This window comes from Desmodus rotundus, chromosome 3 (genome assembly GCF_022682495.2).
Source record: "Desmodus rotundus isolate HL8 chromosome 3, HLdesRot8A.1, whole genome shotgun sequence".
Taxonomy (NCBI): domain Eukaryota; kingdom Metazoa; phylum Chordata; class Mammalia; order Chiroptera; family Phyllostomidae; genus Desmodus; species Desmodus rotundus.
The window spans coordinates 70,069,603-70,090,678 of record NC_071389.1 but is presented as its reverse complement, the minus strand read 5'-3'; the positions used below and the strand labels follow the sequence as shown (position 1 = coordinate 70,090,678).

The 21,076-nt window shown below is 42.2% G+C and overlaps 1 protein-coding gene across 2 annotated transcripts; it reads left to right on the top strand.

The window, feature by feature from the left end:
- Nucleotides 1-1,040: 1,040 nt before the first annotated feature.
- On the top strand, nt 1,041-20,085 carry NRSN1 (neurensin 1). 2 transcript variants are annotated; one of them, XM_024565454.3, is made up of 4 exons: nt 1,041-1,223; nt 2,976-3,049; nt 8,278-8,475; nt 18,430-20,085. In XM_024565454.3, exons 3-4 carry the CDS (start codon nt 8,287-8,289, stop codon nt 18,826-18,828), a joined length of 588 nt encoding a protein of 195 aa, XP_024421222.1. In that variant the 5' UTR covers nt 1,041-1,223; nt 2,976-3,049; nt 8,278-8,286; the 3' UTR covers nt 18,829-20,085. The 2 variants fall into 2 exon arrangements, with proteins under 2 accessions (XP_024421222.1, XP_053777255.1); XM_053921280.1 differs by having other exon boundaries at nt 8,239-8,475.
- The last annotated feature ends 991 nt before the right edge of the window (nt 20,086-21,076 follow it).

The following is a 21,076-nucleotide window of genomic DNA, read 5'->3' as shown; positions in this document are numbered from 1 at the left end:
ATCTTCTCTAGGAGATAATCCTGTAGATTCCAGACCACTCTCCCATTTAGTAGTTGTGTGGCCTGCGACAAGTAATTGTAAAGCTTGTGTCATCATGGGTGCAAGTCACTGCCCTCTACGCCTCAGCCTCTTCATCTATAAAATCGGGGCAATAGCGAATACTGCCCACTTAGGGCTGATGAGATTGAATGACTTCATATGCATATAATTAATGTATATGTTATGCACTTAAAACCAAACCTGGCACATAGTAAGCACTATGTAGATGTTAGGTGTTATTTTATATGTAGAGTGGCTGTGCAAATATTAACTATCTTAGGAATGATTTTCATTAAATGCCACTTACAAGTGGTCTGCAGACAGTGTCATGAAGCAAAGGGTCATTGTGTTTATTCGTTATCGTGCCCACACCCACACAAATCTGAGATATCCACAGGTGTTTTTCTGGTGTGTTCTTGTCTTCACGTATTTGTGTGTGTGTGTGTGTGTCATTCTTGCATATTTTGTTTAATCCATTTTCTTCATTGTTCTTCCATATCACCCACTGAGACTTCCTGAAGTTGGTTGGGGTCCGAAGCAAAGTGAGGGACTGACAAGAGCAATGCTGACAGAGGTGAGAAGATCCTTTCAGGTGGGCAGCGCTCTGGGAGCCTGAGAAGCTATTCACCTGAGTCTCCTGAAGGACAAAAAACAGAACGGGGAGAAAACTACATATCCCAAATGGGGGTGGTGGTGGAAGCAGCAGCCATCTGTCTGCCTTCTCCACTCACTAAAAATACACGTGTACTCAGTCGGCTATGGCCAGACGTTGTGCTGGCCAAGAGAGGAACAGGATGGACAAGACAGAAAACCAGACAAAGTGCCCGGCCCTGGCCGGTGGAGCTTCCTCAGGGCACAGCGCCCAACCTTCACATGACACTCGCTCTCCAGGGAAGGACAGGCCTGGGGTGCAAGCGGGAAGTACGCCGGCCGGGGCCCCGCCTACTCACCACTCGGGACCGCCCGCTCGCCGCGTGCCCGCGCAGCACGGATCCCGCCCCTTCTGCAACGGCGGCGGCTGCGCGACCCTCAGCTGCGCGGGCACGCGGGGCGCCCAGCTGTCAATCTCGCGCAGGTTGAGCTTGGTGAGGAGGGAGCGGCGGCGGCGGAGATGGGACCCCGGCGAGAGATCTGCGGCTAGCTGGCTGCACTTGCTCCACGGGTCAGGGGATCGGAGGGGGCAGGTAAAGCCAGGGGAGCGGTGATCTATACTGGGTTTGTCTCTCCAGTTCTGCCTGTCCTCCCTTTCTCTTTCCTTTCTCTTTCCTCACGCACAAATATTCTCTCTCTCTCTTTCTCTTTCTGTCCCCCTCCCCCCCCCCCCCACCAACACTACTCATTTACGTTTATTATATGTGCACAAATCTGTTCAAAAACCACGGTATTAAATTCTGTGAACAAATAAAGGTTAGCCAACTCCATGCTTTGACGGTTTGTGGTTTGTGTTATGTAAGAATTTGGGAGGTATACAGGGAAAACTTAAGAGTTTCTTTCCTGTGAGACAAGAAAAGTTGTATATTAGGTTAAAGTTAATCCTATGTATTTGGAGTTTGGAAAGCTGGTTTGATTTGTTTTCCAGGATGAATTTAACCTCCACTTGCCATCCCCACTCCTTTGCCACGTCTAAAAATGTTTGAGTATTTTGATATTATCTCAAGACCTACTTCTTGTGTGGTTAGAAAGGGGCGTTGGGGTGGGGGAGGGTCAGACCAAGGCTCATGACCTCAAAGAAAACAGAGCTGGAGTTAAACAGTTGTTGTTTGTTTAATTGGTTCCTGGCTCAGCAGCTGAAATGTTTTCAGTACCTTGGAGAGCTCCTTGGGCTCCAGGCCAGCCTTTGATGAAGGGCAACTGTGGAGTCGATTCCTACAAAGAAAACGGGGCAGGCGACAGATACAGAGGGAGGTTTAATCGAAAGACACAGGCACAGATGAGAGCGAACGAGAGAGATACAGAGATACAAAGATACAGAGATACAGAGTCAGACAGAGAGAGAGAGAGAGATACAGAGACAAAGAGAGGAGGGAAGAGGGAAAAGGGAAAGATAACAGTGACTTGTTTTCTTTTTCTTATCCAGATTCAGGATACCCACAAAATAAAATTTAGGAGCAAATAAATGAGTCATGGGGTAGATTTAGCTATGGTTCACATACAGTGAACCTTCAAAATACTGAAAACAGTTTGTTAGTTCTCGGCTAGGCTTACTCACCTCAAGTTTTTGAGGTTCTCCTGCAAATGGATGGGAAACTGTTTATCAAGAAGAATTCTTAATGACTTCTTGAAAAATATGCCCCAGTTATTATTTCATTTTACATGACTAGAGTAATGCAGGAAACCAATAGCTCTCTAGCAGGCAATGGCTTTTTAATTAAATCTTGCAGGCACCTGGTTTTCTTAGTCAGATGGTAAGTAAAATGATCCTGATAGGAAGAAAATGGATATAGGAGTGAAGATCAGCTTAACGAGTAAATCATCCACAGAGACTTAATAAGTCTAAAATGCATGTAAATAGATCAGAAAATGCAATGGCTATAAGATTCATTTATTTTACAGTATAATGGAACAGTATCTGGAGTATCTAGGAAGCAAGTAATCTTTTCACTTAGAATTTGTAAAATACAAATGGATCAGTCTAATTGGTATTATTGACTGCATGGGACATAATTATATCAAATAGTGTTTGTACAGTGTGTTAATAGTTTAGAGAGCCCTTCACATTTATGTTGCCTTACCCTATAAACTCTCATAAAAACCCATGAAAAAAGTTACAAAATATATTGCACTTTTGTAAAAAAAAACCTCTCTACTCTTGAACAAGAAGTTCTTTGTTAATGTTTTTGTCAATATTAAATGATTCTCTATAACTTATAAGAATGGCTTATGAAATTTGGGGTTTTATCCAGATCACATTCTGCAGAGATTTTTTTCTTTAATAGGACCAAAGAATGTGCCGTTAAAAAAGAAAGGTCAAAGAGTAAAAAACAAAAAGAGGAAGAAGAAGACTTCAAAGGTAAGACCCAAACATTGTCACATGTTGATTTATAACCACCTTGTGACCTGTATGTAGACAAAGAAGAAATTTAAAAAGAATATGGATTCTTTTCATTTTGATTTTGGACTCTACATACCTTTCTTAAAAATACATCTTGAAGGAGTAAAGTAATAAGGTAATTGTATATCATTACACCTCTGTTAAAAATTACATGGTGGCTCCATAGCCAGTGACTTAGAGTGTATAAAAAAATCTCATCATATAGAGACAAAATCCCTACCACTGAAATGATCCATTGGTAAAAACACATTTTCAAGTTTTAAATTCATGCTTACATAATTATGTAATGCCTGACTTAAAAGTGAAAAAGCTGTTAGCAGCCTTTCATGTCTTCCTGCATCCACTCTGAGTCTGAGTCTTTTAAGTGAATTGACCTTTTGGTTTGGTGCTGGATAAATGTCTCAATCAGCTGGGTACCTACACTGTGCAGTACTGGCCCTGTGGAAAAGTGACTCTAATGGGGACTTCACTCTCATTATCTCAGAATGATTTTATGGGAGGGAAAAGCAGTATGAAAATTGAATGATAATTTCAAACAGAATAAATAGAACAGGGACTGTGCCTGAACTCACAAATGACTCACACGCAGAGCCATGGGAAAAGACTCATGCTTTTTGCACCTCATTTTCTGTCAACTTTCTCTCAAGGAGACCATGAAGACAAATAGTATAAAGTCTGTGATATTCTTAGAGTTTCATGAGGCATAATTTTTTTTCTGTTTTTATGGTTATGAACACTTTTAAAGTAAAATAAAAAGTAAATGCATGTATTAGACAAATTCAAATTTCCAGTAAGTTGATGCTGTAGTATATTGGAACACATAGAGATCAAAATAACACATGTATGGGGTTTTTTGCCAAATAGAGGAATTGTTCAAGGGATTCTCAGCACTTGTACTTCCTCCTGCTGCAAATATCTCATTTTGGTTCTCACTTTCTTGCAATTATTGCTTCATGAATTCTTCCCTTTTTCATCCAAAAGTCTATTGAGGGCAGACTGTGCCCTGCTCATCTTTGTAACCATTATCTCACATGATCTGGCACATAATTAGCGCTTTAAAAATACTGGAGGAATAGAGGAATGAAAAATGAAGGACCACTCTGGCTACCACCCACACTGACCTATGTAGAACTTTGTGCCAAGAAGTTTCAAAGTGGTGACAGTCCCTGCCCTTGTGGAGCTTACAGTCTATCATGTACCTGGGCTGTCAGACAATACATAATGGGGCGTCAGGCAGTAATAAAGCTATGGAGACAAACAAATTTGGACAAGGGGATAGCGAGTGATAAAGGGCTGATATTTAATATGCTGATTGCAGAAGCCTCTTGAAAAAATTAGGAGTTAAGGTATGATTTCTCCTTGCTGGGATATGATAGGTGCGCTGTGTTGCTAAGAACTGAAAATCCACTTAGTGTATAATTGTACATGCAACTATACATAGTTGCATAGAGATAGATTATAAAAAGAAAAACATGCACAGATCCTTTCTTATCAGCCCCGAGAATGTCTGTCAGGAAGGACACAAACAACTGCCTCTTCCTAGGTAACCAGACACTAATGCTGCCTGTGTTCCATCGAGATGGCCACACTGGCAGGGAGGCTGCAACAGGCTCCACGGGAGCGTTTAGAAAATGAATATTCGCGGAACTCATTTAAACACAATACTGGAAAATATTTTCACTCACCCCTTCCCACTATTTATACTCTTCCTGGAATATTAAGGCTTTCTGTAAAAAAAGGGGGGCCCTCTGGGATCTGTCACTTAACAAGAGTCATAGCTTTAACATTATTGTTCTTGCTGCTAACTATTGAAATATAAATATCAGGCTTCTCATGCAACTTGCTCATTAAGTAAATGCTGGGTCAAACTAAAAAGCTTTTGACACATTTTTCATTTCTTCTCAACCCTTGCTTATTGTATAATAATTTCCCAGCTTTTAAACTGACTTTATAATGTGACTTCATGTATCCTCTTAATAATACTGGAGATGTTAATTAACCAAGTAGGTTCCAAATTGCTGTAGCATGTTCTATATTGGGACAAAAAGTTACTGGCTTCCCTATGAGGACTATAACTGTCGAGATTCTGTAGGGGCAAAATTCTCATTCTAATGTGTTACGTTTCAAATTCACGTTCTTCTAAGTGATCAATCTCCTCTAGTCCCAAGTAAGTCCCAAGTTGTATGTTTGGTAAGATGTATGAACCTCTAAGACCCCCAGGGGCTACTCTTTTAGGCCACATACATGATGTTGAAGTTAACTTCTTAAACAAACCATACACAACCATTCATTTTACTCAATACCAAGTAATTAACCTAATTAGTAGCTTGTGTGCTCTTCTGAACTGAAGCTTCATACATACAATAATAAAGCAGAGTTTGGGACAATGACAATCAATCAATGAGGGTTTAGGAAGAGGTAAGAAATTAGTAAACCCAGTTGCTTATGCAACAAAAATAATTTATTCAGTCTGTAGTTTCATGGAAAATACTCCTGGACAACTATATCTAGACAGAGTTCAAGGTTATATGGTGCAACTATCTTATTTTAAGTTTGATCAAACCAGAGCCCAAAGAGGTTAATGAGCTTGCCTAAATTGTCATGGCCAGTAAGTGGCAGATCAAGACACAGAATTAGAGCCCATTCTCTGCTCTATGTGGTTAGCACAGCACAGGCCACGTTCTTGTGTTTGGAGGGCGGACAGGCTCTTTAGGACTCCTTTTCTGGAATGATCTAGCATCACTAAAAGTCCATTCTAACTTAGAGTAGAGCCTTCCATCACTCAGCCTCAAAAACGTTTGTTTTATGACACTTTCCATCTCTCTTATGATTTTATCCATATCGTGTTTAACAAAGTTGGATTGCTGAGCCTCATCTTATAAAGCAGAAACAGCTAACCTGGTGTGCTGGAAGCCAGCTGTGCAAGGAATGACTAAAATATGTCACACAGTGTTCCTCTGCATGAAAGTTCAATCCTAAGAAAGAATGACTTCGGATCTAAGAAAAATAAATCTTACTGTTGCCGAGAGATTTTTTTTACTCCTATAATACCTATTTTTTTCCTTTTTTATGTTACAGTCTCTGATACTTTATCAAAAAATCAAAAAATCCATATCTGACTGGTTTGGTTCTAATTGTCTGAGGTTATGATTCAGTCCGCGTAGTGCCATGTTTCATCTGCTCCTTGGCTTGTGGTATGACCTTTAGCAGATGACTTTTCTATGCCTCAGTTTCTTCGATGACAAAGCAGAGAAGTTATAATAATCCTGTTTCCCTTTGACTCAAATTTTGTTAGAATGTCTTAAAAGAAACTGCCTTTAAAATTGTTCTACTTATATATCACTACTAACAGGCCCTAATTAATCATCTTCATTGTACAAGCATCAAATAAAAGGTACTGAAGAGGTCATCTTGGCATTTAAAATATGAAAACTAGGTTAACAAAAGAATTTGATTCATCACACTTTGCTGTTCTAATCAGGCAAAATCACTCATTGATTTTTAAATGAGATAGTAATATCCTTCTGATATGTTTAAAAGTTAAAAAAATTCCCTCCCCTGTTCTCTCCTCCTGGATGGTTTCTCTCATGGTAGCTCTGCGTGAAACAGGAAGAGGGCCCAGGCACAGGGAGTTGGGCCCTGCATGTAATATTAACCAATATTTATAAAGATGAGGTTATCGGTCACCATCTTTAGCACCTGATTACATAATTTGTTTAAAGATCAGGGCCATATTCTCCTGAAATTGACACATTTTCTAACTAAAATCCACTTATGATAAGGGCAAACATTTACAAGACATTTTTATGGGTTCACTTTCTGGCCATGGGACAGGAAAATGCTAAATATCTCTGGCTTCAACTTTGATTTTAGTCCATGATTCTATCAGTCCAAACTAAGTGGCTACATAGGGGCACTTGATGGAAACTTAGATTAGTTTTTTCCTTGTAGATATACATGACTACTTGGTTTCTTGATAAATAACTGGAAACATTTAATATGTCTTCTGTTAACTTCAATTAGGCACAAGCCCTGAGAAAACCTGGGTCAATTGGGAAAATGCTCTTCTATACTGTTCCTTGAGTTCTCATTTTCAGACTATGTGCACACAGAGAAAACCATCTAGAAGATAACTGAAAAATCTAAACGATATTTCATGTTTCCAGGTACATATTAATCTGCTTACATGAAGATCAGAAAGCCAAAGAACAGAGTAACTCAGAATTCCCTTTCTCACCAAAATTGTTATCTCAGTAATTCCTTTTTTCCCCCATGAATTCATAATCAGATTCCTCTTTCCATGGGTAATTATTAGGTCAGTCAAGAAGAAGGCAGAATCCCAAACAACCTATCAGAAATAGGGTTTCATTTAATAATTCTCTGAATTCTTATTTATACTAGACATTTCATGGAAAAAAATAAAAGGTTGGGTCTATTCCCTGCATTACACTGTGGCATCTCACATGGACAGATGTATCCACAAATAATTACTGAACTACCTGGGGTTACAGTTAGTGAGGTGTAAATTATTGTCCAAGTTGTGTGTGATGAGTAACGTATGAAGTGTAAGTTGCTCAGCATCTGTTTAATAAAGCTTCTGTACAACTTGACAATTAGTTAAAATGTTAGAGCAAGATGCATGAGATCCAAAGCAAGGCAAAATTTCAAACTGCTAAGAGTAACACCATATAGTTTCCACAACAGAACAGTTAAGCATTTGAGAGCACAGCCCAAGACAAACTCCATCTGTAGAAAGTATGTGCCTGACTGATTCTTTATGGGCGCGCGTAAAGACGCGGATTCCAAGAGACTAAAGATTACTTGTCAGACGAGATCGGGCACACTCACGGTGGTATGGCTGCACACAAAGATTACTTGTCAAGACAATGAAAATCTCAGCTTCTTTCTTTCCATTTCTCATGTGCTTCATGCTTAAATGTTTGCATAATTTGAGTGACCTGTGATGTTTGTTGGTTTTACTTGTGGAAAACCAGTTCTAATCATTGATGATTTAGAGAAAGTTTGTATTAAGCTTCTAAGAATGTCTTGAAAAATGTCTTTTCTCTTAAGAAAAGAGTATTGTTCAAATAAGCTGATATTACTCAGCCTGGCTCTCATCTTTAATATGCCTTTTCATCCTGAGCCAGAGCCCATGGGGCTGATGCACATGGATGTTGTCATTCCAGCTGGGAAGGATGAGTTCTTGCAGCAATCTCTGTGGGCCCAAGCAGACACAGGCTGCTGCCGACGGCAGGTACCAGCGCTATGGAGTCCGTTCTTACCTGCACCAGTTTTATGAGGACTGCACCACCTCGATCTGGGAGTATGAGGATGATTTCCAGATCCAGAGATCACCTAACAGGTGGAGCTCAGTATTCTGGAAGGTAAGTCAAGAGCAAGTGTTTAACTTAGGAAATGGAACCGTCATTGGATATGGTGAGTACAATCCTATAGCTGAAGAGAACTGGGAAGTTTGGAACTCTGCATGTGCATCCCTCTGATGATATGAAATGCTGTCTTCTTCCCTTAGGAAAGTAGAATATAAACCGTGGGTTGAAGAAAGTCTCTACACAGCATTATTGTTGATTTTTAACTTAAACATGAATAGGTACAATTGCCATCATTAATTATTATCATTTTTGCTACTGTCACTAATGTGCCACTAAATTCATCAACTGTGAAGCCATCCATAGGCAAAATACTATATGCTCCTAGCATCCCTTACAGTGTTGGTAAGTATCATTTGACAACTTACAACAATTATTAAAAAGAAATAATTGGGTACTTAGAGAGGGTAAATGCTGAGACATAATAAAGTGCTCAGTATTCCAGCTCTAGCTCTGCCAGATATGTGAACATGAGGCTCTCTGAGCGTCAAGTTCCACAAGTGAAGGAGCCTTATTGGACAATGTATTCAGTTATTCAACACATAATTAATGAGCACCTATTCTGTGCCAAAAACTTGCAAAGTGCTGGAGATGAAAACAGTAAACAGGAGAAGAGAAAGCCTCTGCCCTCATAGAATTTACCATCTATCATGGTAAACAGACCATTATCAAATAAACCACACACTAGAATGTCAGGTAATGTGAGAAGTGCAGTGAAGAGAAATGGATCAGGGAGTAATGGAGGGCTGGTATTGAGATATGCTGATCGTAGAAAGGCTTTCAGAGGAAATGACATTCCAGCAAATACCAGGATGAGCTGCAGAGCATGCCATAAAACCATCTAGCTGAAGGCCATAAAACCAATCCTGGGTAGGAAAATAGCAGTACAAAACTCTGGTATGAAACAAGTTTGATGTGTTAGGAAAAACAGCAAGAGTGTCTGATCAGAGTGGAATAAAAGGGGGCAAAGGAAAGGCAATGGATTTAGAAAAGTAACAGGGCACAGGTGGTTTATGTAGAGTCTCATACATGACAGTGAGGACTTTGGCTCTTACCATGACAGATATGAGAAGCCATGTGACCATTTTATCTAGAGGAGTGAAAGGATGCAATTAATATTTTAACAGGAAAATTCTGGCTGAAGTACAGAAAAGAGGTTATAGAAGAAAAAAGACAGAAGCAGCTGGATTATTTAGGAGACTATTAAAGTATCCCAGCAAGAGATATGGTGGCTTAAATTAAGGCGATACTAGTGAACATGGTGACAAGTAGACAAATTTAGCATAAAGGTTGGAGGCCAAGCTGTGAAGACATGCCGACGAATTAGACATAAAACCAAGTGGAGTCAAACATGACTCCAAGGCTTGCAGCCTGAGCTCTTTGGTGAACGATGCCATCATTTACTGGGGTGGAGAACCAAGGGGAGCAGTGGGATGGGTGGGGAACCCAGAGTTTGATTGTGGCTATGTTTTATTGTGGCTGCCCACTGCAAGTGGTGATCTCTAGTGGCAATTTAAGATCTGCAGCTCATGGATTGGGGGGCATTACTATACAGAACGCATATATGTCACTAGACTACATGACACTGCCTAGGACGACAGTAGGGACATAGAAAAGAAGGGTCATTGGGACATTGCAACATTTAGAAATCAAGCAAAGGCTGAGGATTCAGGAAGGGATGCTGAGACAAAGCCTTAGACGACGTCGCTGTTCCCTCCAGCTCTAACATTCTGTGCCTCAGATGTTGCCAATCATCCTGACTTTCTCCCAAAAGATCTCAGAATTTTTGACATTGATGTTGACATAAACTTGCAATTCACTGGCAATAGTGTAACAGGAGACAATGCAGCATGATTATGAACATGGATTCTGTCTTCAGACTGTGTGGTTCAAACCTCAGCTCTTCCATTTAATAGCTCTGTAATGTTGGGCAAATAATTGACATTAATGGGACTCTTATGGCAATGCTTATAGTACCAACTTCATCAAGTTGTGAGAAATAAATAAGATAATATTTACAAAGAGCTTAGAACAATGTCTGATGTGCACTTAATAAGCATTCAATGCCACATGGAACATTAAGTCCTGAAATGGAAATAAAATTGGAAATCTAGTTAATAAAATATTAGATAACATAGTTGGTAATATAAGTTACCTAAGACCAGTGTTTATTCAAAATCTCACTAGTGTCATGTGCTGTGTTAGAATTGGTCCAGCTATCATTTTGTCCCTGTCACCTCTGATGAATCCTTACTGGCCTGGACTAATGAAATTAATAGCCAAGCTTGGCACATATTGTATTTATCCGCATAAGTGGGTGGTTGCTTCAGTATGTGTCAAAAAACAAATATTTGCCTCACAGATCTGTTGTGCCAAGAGCCTAAAATGCCACTGACATATAAAATATCATCAGCATTTGTACATCCAAAGTACTGGTGGTTATGTGATTTGTGATGGTATAAATTCATTAAATAATCTAAAGGTATGGACCTAAAACAAAGAACTAACATTAAATTACCAACCCCAGAATTCAGATTTCAATATTTTCTCCCTTTTATCTTATACAAACAAGATCCAAAAGTATCTGTCCCTGTCATGCTAGACCTACTACAGAAAAAAAAAAAAAGGCAAAATCTGTGGCCTCATAGAGATTATATTCCAGCAAAATCCAAACCTTAGTTTCATATTGTAATCGTTAAGCCTGGACTGGGCTTAGTCAACCTGAATAACCTCAGAATTACTGTCTTTGAGACCTCACCTCTACCAAAGGAAAACCAACCGCTCTTGCCTTCTCTCCGCAGAAATGTAAGTGAATTCACTTCAGTAGGTACATAAAGTGCTTTCTACCAATACGAAGAAAACCACTGGCTATGCCTATGTTTCTATTATGATCCTTTTTTATGCTTTTTCTTTCATTTTAAATTGCATCTGTAGGTGTTTCAAGCTGAGCACTTCCCCTTCCCCCTCTTCCACTACCGTAGTAGGGCCCCTGCTCATAGTGCCTCCTGAATGGGACTCTGCCCTCAAGCCAGCTCCTCAGCAGTGGGCAGCATGGAGGTGCTTGATGAGAATGGAGGTGGGAATCAAATGGGCCAGAGTTAGAATCTTTGCTCTGTCGCGTGGACCTACATAGCACCTTTCTCACAGCGCTATCCGTCCTACAAATGTATACATGTCCGCTGTGCACAAGGATATGTGGTAGACTCTAGGATTCAATTGTGAATATGATGTTAGTCTTCACCTGTGAATAAGATGTAGCCTTGACTTAAAAGAGTTAACAATCAAAGAAGGTAGATATATACAGATTGTTACAATCCAACGTGATAAACATTCCCCTAACAATAGTCAATTACTGGAAGCACAGGGTGGTGAGAACTTGAATCAGACTGAGCAAGAAATAGCTCCGCAGAAAGTGTCACCTGTGAACAAGCAGGAGCAGGGCCCCCAACGGGAAGAAAGCATTGCAAAGACTGAGTCACGACGGAAGATGGCATGCTCGGGAGACTGCAAATAGTTCAGGCGGCTGCGTAGAGGTTTAGGAGTTAGAGGAAAGGGGTCAAGAGATCAATGTTGGAATGCATACCTGAGTCATAGCACAAATGACTTTGGAAAGCTGTGACACAGAAATTTCTCTAGAACCTTCCAGTTTAAGTACAATGATGGGGCAATATAATAACCAGTCTAGGCTTTCTTGGGGAGGTTGCCTCACATACAGTTGTAAACACTCACACACACACACACACACAGAGTATTACACACTTTCTCTGTGCCTCACAGGTTCTGCATTACCACATGGTTGTCTCAGCCACTGCTAATTTCTTCCAGTGTCTGCAGCTGCTGCCTCTGCAAAACTCTGTGACATGGTCCCACCTATCCCCCACCACCTTCTGCTGTAGCCAAGGTAGAATTCTTCTTTCTTATCCTTGCATCTTCTTTCTTATCCTTGGACTAGACCTTCACCAAGGTTGGTGCCAGTTGATTGCACAGCCAACAGCCTCAGTGTGGCAGGTATGAGCTAGTGGGAGCAGTCTTCTCATTGCTGATCATAGTCTCCCCAACTCAGGGTTATTCTCCTTTTTACCTTCCCTCCTCAATCCATATAAGAAACTACTCACAGGTACAAGGCAAGTGCCTTCTCCACAGCTTTACTAAAAGTGAAAGTGACCCTCTGGTCCCTCTCTTTTCTCTTGAGACTCTCCTATATGCCCCAATCTCTCCAGTTTCCCCCTTAGGCTAAGTCAGAGTTTAAACTTACATCTTAGATTTCTTTTCAAAGTTTTGTGAGATATTAAGGAGGTGGTTTCATACTAGAAATGAGAGGAGCTATGGGAGCCTCTTAAGAGAGAATCCATGTGGTATTCATTCTGTTTTTGAAGGTTTTCTCAGATGACACTTGAAGAATGTACAAAAAAGGGTAAGACCAGCATTGGAGACCACCAGAATGCAACTGTGATGATCAGAGCAAGATAGAATAATGGTCTGCGCCAACAGAGTAGCTGTGGCGATGCAGAGGAGAGACAAGACTCAAGAGAGCTTCATGAGGTAGAACCAATAGGAGTTAATTAACTATTGACTGTGAATGTGGGGAAAGAGTCAGTGAATGGCTTGCGGGAAGGAACACAGATAAGAAAAGTGAGAAGGAAAGAAGGAAGGAAAGAGTACACTTCTGTCTATTTGGGTTGGATGAGCCTTTCGGATACCCTTTTGTCCACCCCACCCTGGGCGCCCAGGAACTACTATGACTACTTTTAGGGGAGTGTTCATCACGTTGGACTGTAACAATCCTCCTATCGACTGTCAGAAATATGAGGCTAGAGCCCAGGAGAATGACTTAGGCTGGAGGTGGAGATTTGGAAATCATTGCTGTATTGGTGGTAGTTGAAACTTCAGCCACAGATTAAACCCTAGAGAAAATATTGAACAAAAGGTATGAGGCAAGGATGGAACCCTGGACAACCTGGCAAAGCAGGTTGAGAGGAGGTTGTTAAGGTGGTAGATGTAGAAGGAAAAGAGAGTTGTATCAGGGATAGCAACAGGTAAGTGTTTTAAGAAAGCATGAGTCTTTTACATCAATGACTGCAGAACATTCAAATGACATAGGTAAAGAAAAATGGGATTTGAAAATGAGGAGGTCATTAGTGACCTCAGAGAGAGCAATTTCAGTGAAATCATGGAGGACTAAGCTTGGCTGTCAAAAGTAGGAATGGCTTTAAGCAGGAGCTAGCGAGGAACACAGGGATCTGAAATAGGTTTTGAAGATTGAAGCGACTGAATGTGTCCACAGGTTAGATGGACAGAACCTCTGTAAAGCAGAAGAGCTAATGCAGGATAACGGGTATCACTACCCAGATGAAGGGGGCTGTGAAGACGGTAGGAGGTAAGGCATGTGAAAGGACCTAGATGGTAGCCCGGCATAGGTTTTTGACTTTGTAAAGCTCCATGTCCCTACAGGCAGGTCAGGCACGAAGGTCGGGACATAAGTTTGAATCTGTCATCACTGCTGGCAAGTGACACCACTCATAGCTCAGATCCTGCTAAGGGGAGGACAGCAGCAGCCCCCTGGGGCTAATGAAGAAGAAAAGGCAGTCTTCGCTCTTGATGTGCACCCTCCGAATCACCTCTAACCCAGATGGCTCCTTTCGCATTTAGCTCCACCCAGCCTTTCCCCCAGCGCTCTTCTCCCCTGCCACAACAGTTCTTGCTTCCAACAGTCATTACTGCCTCCTCCCTGCCAGAACAGCTGCGTTGCTACTGCTGCCAATTCTGCTTATTGAAGGAAACTGCATTTTCAGAACTCATCAGCTCACACGGATACAACAAAGGGGATGTTGGTCAAAATAACAGCAGTCTCTGGCTTGTCACCCCGCAGCAGAATTTCTGGAATCCAAGTTCTTCTCCCCATCCAGTCCTCTTTGCCAACAGTGGGAACTGGGTTTTCACACATGCTCCCCTTAGCCAGGGGAGTCATCAGAAGTTACAGCTCAAAAGCTGTCCTTGCTGCTGCCTTTAAGCTTTGTCACAGCCCAGGGAGGTTCTTATCTCTCACTATGGGTATTGCTTTTACCACCCCACCCCCCAGGCTGCTCTGGTACACCTGGGGGCGGGGCGGGGGAGGCATGCCAAACAGCATTTCAATTCCTCTGCATAGCCCTAAACAGGGCTGCTTTGATCTCTTAGGCCCTTAAAAGATCTCTGTATTGCATTTTCTTTTTAACACTCTATTTAATAGAGCCCGTATCCTGTTAGACCTGGGACACCTCAACTTAGAGCTGTGTTCAGGGACAATTGTTATGATGCCGTATAGCCTCACTCTCCAATTTTTAATTCTTTCCAGTATTCCAACATGGTACCAGAATTGAGCTGATGTATGCCAACATCCCTCCTCACCTCTATTACATGCTTAAGAAAGTCAAGGTGCAGGGAACTTGTGATTCCATCATTGCTCCTTCATGCCCCCATCCCAAGCTCTCCCTGACACGTTTTAATAAATTTGGAGCTCCTCTCCGGGCACAACTCTTGAAGATTCTCATTAGACCTGCATTGATGGCACCTTCAGAATCTTTGGAGTTAGGGGTTCATTACATTGTGCTCCCTCCACACACAGCAGTCTCTCTGATCCGTGGATGTAACGCAGAGAAGGGAGAAGGTTCAGGAAGCCAGCCATTTTCCAGTTCTTGAAGCGAGCAGAAGTTCTGCCATCTGCAAGTCATGGTTTGCCTTTTCAGCTTCTGAGTGACAACCCAAGAGTAGATTTTAATCTGTAAAGCACTTGCTCAGTTGAGGAGCAGACTGCTCTGTGAATCAATCACCTGGCTCCATGCTCAGCAGTCTGGTGGTTTAGGTTAGTCTGTCAGGAATATTTATTGAGCACAGGCTGGAATAAGAACTGTGGAGAGACAAGACAGAAATAGAAGATGGAGAGCCTTGGCCTCAGTTGCTCTTAAGAACCTCAGAAACGAAGATGGATACATTTTTGCCGCCCTCAATTTCTGAGAATTAGTGCCAGCTCTCAAGGAGGGAAGTAATTTAGTGACATACGAAGCATGTCACCATGGATATTAAAGTTAATTTAGTTTGTGCATTCAGAATTTCCAATGTGAGTCATTTTTTAAAAGTTATTTTTAAATAATGGTTAGTCTTTGAAGGTAAATTTATTCACCACCATTTTTAGAAAAATGCAGAAAGCCATTTGAAATGTTATATTTCACAGTCCAATTTTCCCTGCGCTACTTATATCTTATGGAGAATAGTTTCTATTTTTTCAGAAAAGATTATATTGACTCTTCTTGTTTTTCAGTTTTCTCACAATATTACATGATGGAATTTTGTCCATCTACAGTAACAAAAGCTCTGTTTCAATAAAAAAATAACACCAGGTAATATACAAAATAGTAACTGGTGAAATGCCATGGGAAGATAAAGGGAGTGGGGAGGCTTAGAAGACCTGGGTTAGGGTCCAGTCAAGCCATCTGCTAACTGTAGGACCTTGAACTATGCTTTTTCAATCCTATAAACCTCAGTGTCTTACAGGTGAAATGGGAACAAGAATATCTACCTCTCCTAAGGCTGGTGAGGATAAAATGAAAAACACACCTGACATTATACCTAAATCATAACAGATGCTATGAGCAAAAGGTCACTGCCACCAATCCAATGCCAACAAAGGTTTCCAATCTGGAGTGTGGCAAAAAGAGAAACTTTACTCAGGTAAAATAATTTGCAAACCAGAGAAACTCAGCCTCTGGGAGAAACTGAAAGTCAGCTCCCCACAGACAAAGAGAAGTCTGCCTTATATAGATAAGCTCCTACCCTGGTCCCTAACTGGTCCACTTTTATGTCAATTAAGAATCCAAGTTTGGAGAGTTTGATTGATCTAAATGGTACTGTCATGATTGGCCAGAATTGCCTGTTCTGGTGGTCATTATGGAGCTGCTCTGATTGGTTAGAAATATGCAAATGAGGATATAGCTGTATGGTTCTGATCTCAGCCCATTGGTTAAAATATGATGCCAGGGACTCCTTTCTAAGGGTCAGCTCACACTGCGCAGGAGCACAGCACAGGTGGCTCACAGCTCAGCCTGCAGCTTCCCCCTGAGAGGCCTCTGCCAGCAATGGCTGCTGGACTCTGATTATGAACTGGAGCCCAATTAACCATGAGGAGTTATTCCTGGAAGATATATTTCTTCTTGAGGTTCACAATGCTCAATAATACTAGTTTTCCTTTCCCCCCTTTGTTAAAGTGATTAATTTGCAAATATTTTCCTTCTATTATGTAAACCTTTATTAGTGTCTTACCCTGGATTTTAATAAATAAATATGTTAAATAAACACAGTTTAAATATTCACGATTAAATGGTGTTATGCATTGGGTTATTTTTCCAACCTTGTTATTCTAACTAAAAGCAATTAGAAACTGGAGGAAATGAAAATTGCGTTTAAAAAATAAATAACTGTATTATCTGTTCTTTATTCTAAATACTGAGTAATTGTTGTAATGCAGTTGCCAATGTAGCACAATTTTACAAGAGATACATTTCCAAATACATTTCCAGCCGCTTATGACAGTGTATTACTAACCCAGGCAAAGGACTAAGTCTTTCATTCATTGTCTCATTTAATCCTCACAACAACTCTATGAGGTGAGTACTATATCATTTATCACTTCATAGGTGGGGAAATTAACGAGAGCATTTAAGCAACTTTCCTCATATGATTCAGTGCTAGTTCGCAGTGCTAGAATCCAAGCCTGTGTCTGTTAATTCCAAACCTCTGAGTTTAAACCACCAAATGGTGTGTTGCTTTCCATCTTCAGCATGTTACATTTTATTAGAACTTGAGCTGATGCAGTGTCATTTCCATCCGCTACTCCTAACACTTCTCGGCATCTGCAGAAGCCCAACCAAATGGCTCCATGTTAGGGAAAGAGCCCTGGCTGCCAGATCTGTGGCAGACCTGTGGCTGCCAGACCTGCCCCTGCAACTCACTAGCTCTTCATCCTCCTGAGCCATTGACCTACCCTCTGCAAGGTTACATTTTCTCAGCTGTAAAGTGGCAACTATGGTTCCTTCCCCACTTACTTGGGGAAAGGGTGAGTAGTTACAGACTGTCAATGTCTTCCGGCCGCAATCGCCAGGACATATCTGTATGTTGAATGAGTTAAGTTTGTCTCCATCGCGGTGAGAGAAATGATACCATAAGGGGTCCTGGGATATTCCAGTAAGGTAATGTGAGGAAGGACATATTATAGGACGTGGGCTTTGGTTCGGTGATTTGGGGGAGGGTTGAAGGAAAGACAAGTTCACCCTGGATTGGCAGGGGCGATTCTATGACTGAATTTCCTAGTGAAGCTTACCTACGGGGAGGGCAGCCTAGAGTGAGACAACAGCTGTGACTGGTAAAGGAGCAGCAGTCATTACATTGGCAGAGAGGAGAGGAGGTGCTGGGTATTTGCCCTTGTTTTTGTCTGTGCTTAGAGAAAACTATGAAGTAGTCTTCCTTCATCACGGGGGTAGAATGAGCTTGTCTGATGACATTCTGTGAGATTGATTGTGCCAACAGGAGAACACGGCCTCACGGTGAGCTCCAGGCAGCTTTTAGCAACATCACAGCCTAGTGAACAGAGTCAGGCCAGCTCCGGGATATCAGGCCTGCTTTTCTCTGCCTCCGCCCAAAGGAGGCAGTGTAAGCAAAAGGGGACTTTGTCAACCGCAAAGCATTGTACACACCAAAAGTTCAGAGGGAAAATCAAGACAGCGACGCAGTTTCTGGTTGGCAATAAAATCGGAAAGCTGCCCCTTTCACCTTTTTGAACCAGAAAATTATGTGGGTGTCTTATACATACTCGGAGTGACTGGGAAAATTCACTTGCCCAAAAGATAAGTCCCGTCCAGCGGGGCGCGGGGAGAGCTGGAGCGCTGTGCTTACCTGTCTTGTTTCATCGTCTTCCTCTAGGTCGGCCTCATCTCCGGCATAGTCTTTGTGATTCTCGGACTGACTGTTCTGGCGGTGGGCTTTCTCGTGCCCCCCAAAATCGAAGCCTTTGGCGAAGCCGATTTCGTGGTGGTCGACACACATGCTGTCCAGTTTAATGGAGCCCTTGACATGTGCAAGCTGGCGGGAGCCGTGCTCTTCTGCATCGGGGGCACGTCCATGGCCGGGTGCCTGCTGATGTCAGTGTTTGCTAAGAGCTACTCCAAAGAAGAAAAATTCCTGCAACAAAAGTTTAAAGAGCAAATTGCAGATATCAAGGCCCACACCCAGCCCATCACAAAAGCTCCGGGCCCCGGGGAAACAAAGATACCAGTCACTCTGTCCAGGGTTCAAAATGTCCAGCCTATACTGGCCACCTGAACCATCCCCACCCCACCCCCACCTACTCATCCCATCCTCTCTGATTGATATACGTGGTTACAATGAAGCAGGCCAGCTTTTGAGGTGATGAAGATTTCACATTGGTTTGCCCCATGGCAATGCTTGGCTATGGGCAGCACAGGGAGTGAGCGCACAGTCACTGGGCCCAGTGGCCCTGGTGAGGGTGGATGCCCTGCGTCAACCTGTGCACCAGCACCCAGCCGCTTAGAGAGTGCCGCTGTGCGCCCGCCAGGAGCCCTCTGAATATCCCCTCTCGTAGATTGTGGCGTCATGTCATTTTCCGTGTTGTTGGAAAGCCCTGGACAGTTTAGACCAGCCTACTGATCGCCAGCGTGGCCCATTTTGTTTTCTAATATTGGTTTTTCTAATCTCCCCCGTGTGGTGCTACCTTCCATTCCTGCTCACTATGTGTAAGATATTGTCGTATGTGTTCTTGGAAAAACCGAGTTCCCTGACTTTGACCCGAACATTATTAGTCTTCTAACAATCAATATCTTAACATGAGGTTCTTGCAATTGGATGTATTTATCAGAGTTCTTCACAAATCCTTTCTGTTTTTTATAGTTTTGGTTTTTTTTTCATGGAAGCTAAAATTGAATCTTGGGGAAGAAGTTCATGTTGGGAGTATCTATTGGCATACGCAATGTCCAAAAACACTTAATTAGAAGCCAAGAAATTTGAGTTCCTACTGCTAAAGAGCTGTGTGACCTTGGGGAAATCATTTAACTTCCCAGGCCTCAGTTTCCCCATCTATGTAATGGTTCTGGGCTGTGATGTCCAAGATCCCTTTTTTTGCCATCTGTCGTCAGCTCCCCCCACCCCAAGTATGTTTACAAGGTCCTGTGGCCCTCACCACAGTGAGCTGAGGTCCTTTGAGACTTGGACTCCAGGAAGGTCTCCAAGTCCGCAGCCTCCGTCCACCTACCCTTAAATATGCAACCCCAGCGGTTTATGCAAGGCTGCAGTATTTTTATAGACAGAAGAAAGCCATCCTCAAATAAGAAACCACTGAGTAGATATTAACATTAAAAGGAATTTCTTTCTCCAATAAGACATTTATTCTCCGACAAGATATCCATCTCATCCCTTTGCACTTTGATTTAATCTGTGAATTTAAATGGACTGAGGAAAATGGAAGATGTGACCTTGGTATTCATGCTCTCCGAATTGGTGCCCCTCCATGGTGTTTTCCCCCTTCTCCCTTTCCTTCACTGGATAAATAAAACATGTGAACCAGCAGAACTTGAATTGCATTGTCATTCCTTCAGTGTGGCTGTTTCTCTCCAGCATGTGATTTTCCATTCTGAGGCTGAAGAAGCTCAGCCCTTGCCCTGGCTGAACGGAGGGATGAATGAAGCGATTAGTGCTCTTTGTGCGCACTGTTTATTTTGCCTCGTCCAGCATAAAACACAGGGCAAATTAGCCCTTCGACAAGTATCATTGGCCAGATTTGGGAGAAATTGCTCCCGTCTCCTCAGGATCTCTACCTTCCTGTGGAAATGCCATTTTAATGTTATTCTTCGAAGGCTTGTACGAGGCCCCAAGCATCTGTTCAAGGCAATGGCATTTGAAGCCTTCCATGCTTGCTCCTGTGCTGTGTGCCAGTGAATCCCTGAGAATGAGACCTGACTTTTAAAAGCCCCCAACATGAGAAATAATAGCTGGCTGGCATGGAGACTGTAAGGTACAGGCATGAGAGCAGCCATTTAAAAAAAAAAGCAGCTCTTTTCCTCAAAGGCCTAAAAGAAACCAACGTGGATGAAGTAGGAGCTGTGTCTGAAAGAGTAACCCAACCTATCCTGCCTTCCCTGTCCTGTCCGGCTCGGGGAGTGGGAACTTTTACGGAGGAGGGATGAGGGGTCTTGGAGGAAAGCAGGAGAAGAGGCTGAATGGTATAAGAAATACACCTTGGTCTTTGAAAAAAGTACCAGCCATGTGCAATCAGAGGGCAGGGAGCAGCGAACTAAAGACTTTTAAAGTGGCCCTGGCCAGGCGGCTCAGTTGGTCGGAGCATTGTCCCACACACCAGAAGGTTGTGAGTTCGATCCCTGGTCAGGATACGTACCTAGACTGTAGGTTTGATCTCCAGTCTGGGTGCATGCAGGAGGCGACTGATCAAGGTTTCTCTTCCATGTCAATGTCTGTCTGTCTGTCTATCTCTCTGTCTCTCTCTCCTCTCTCTCTCAAATCAATAAACATATCCTTGGGTGAGGATTAAAAAGAAAAA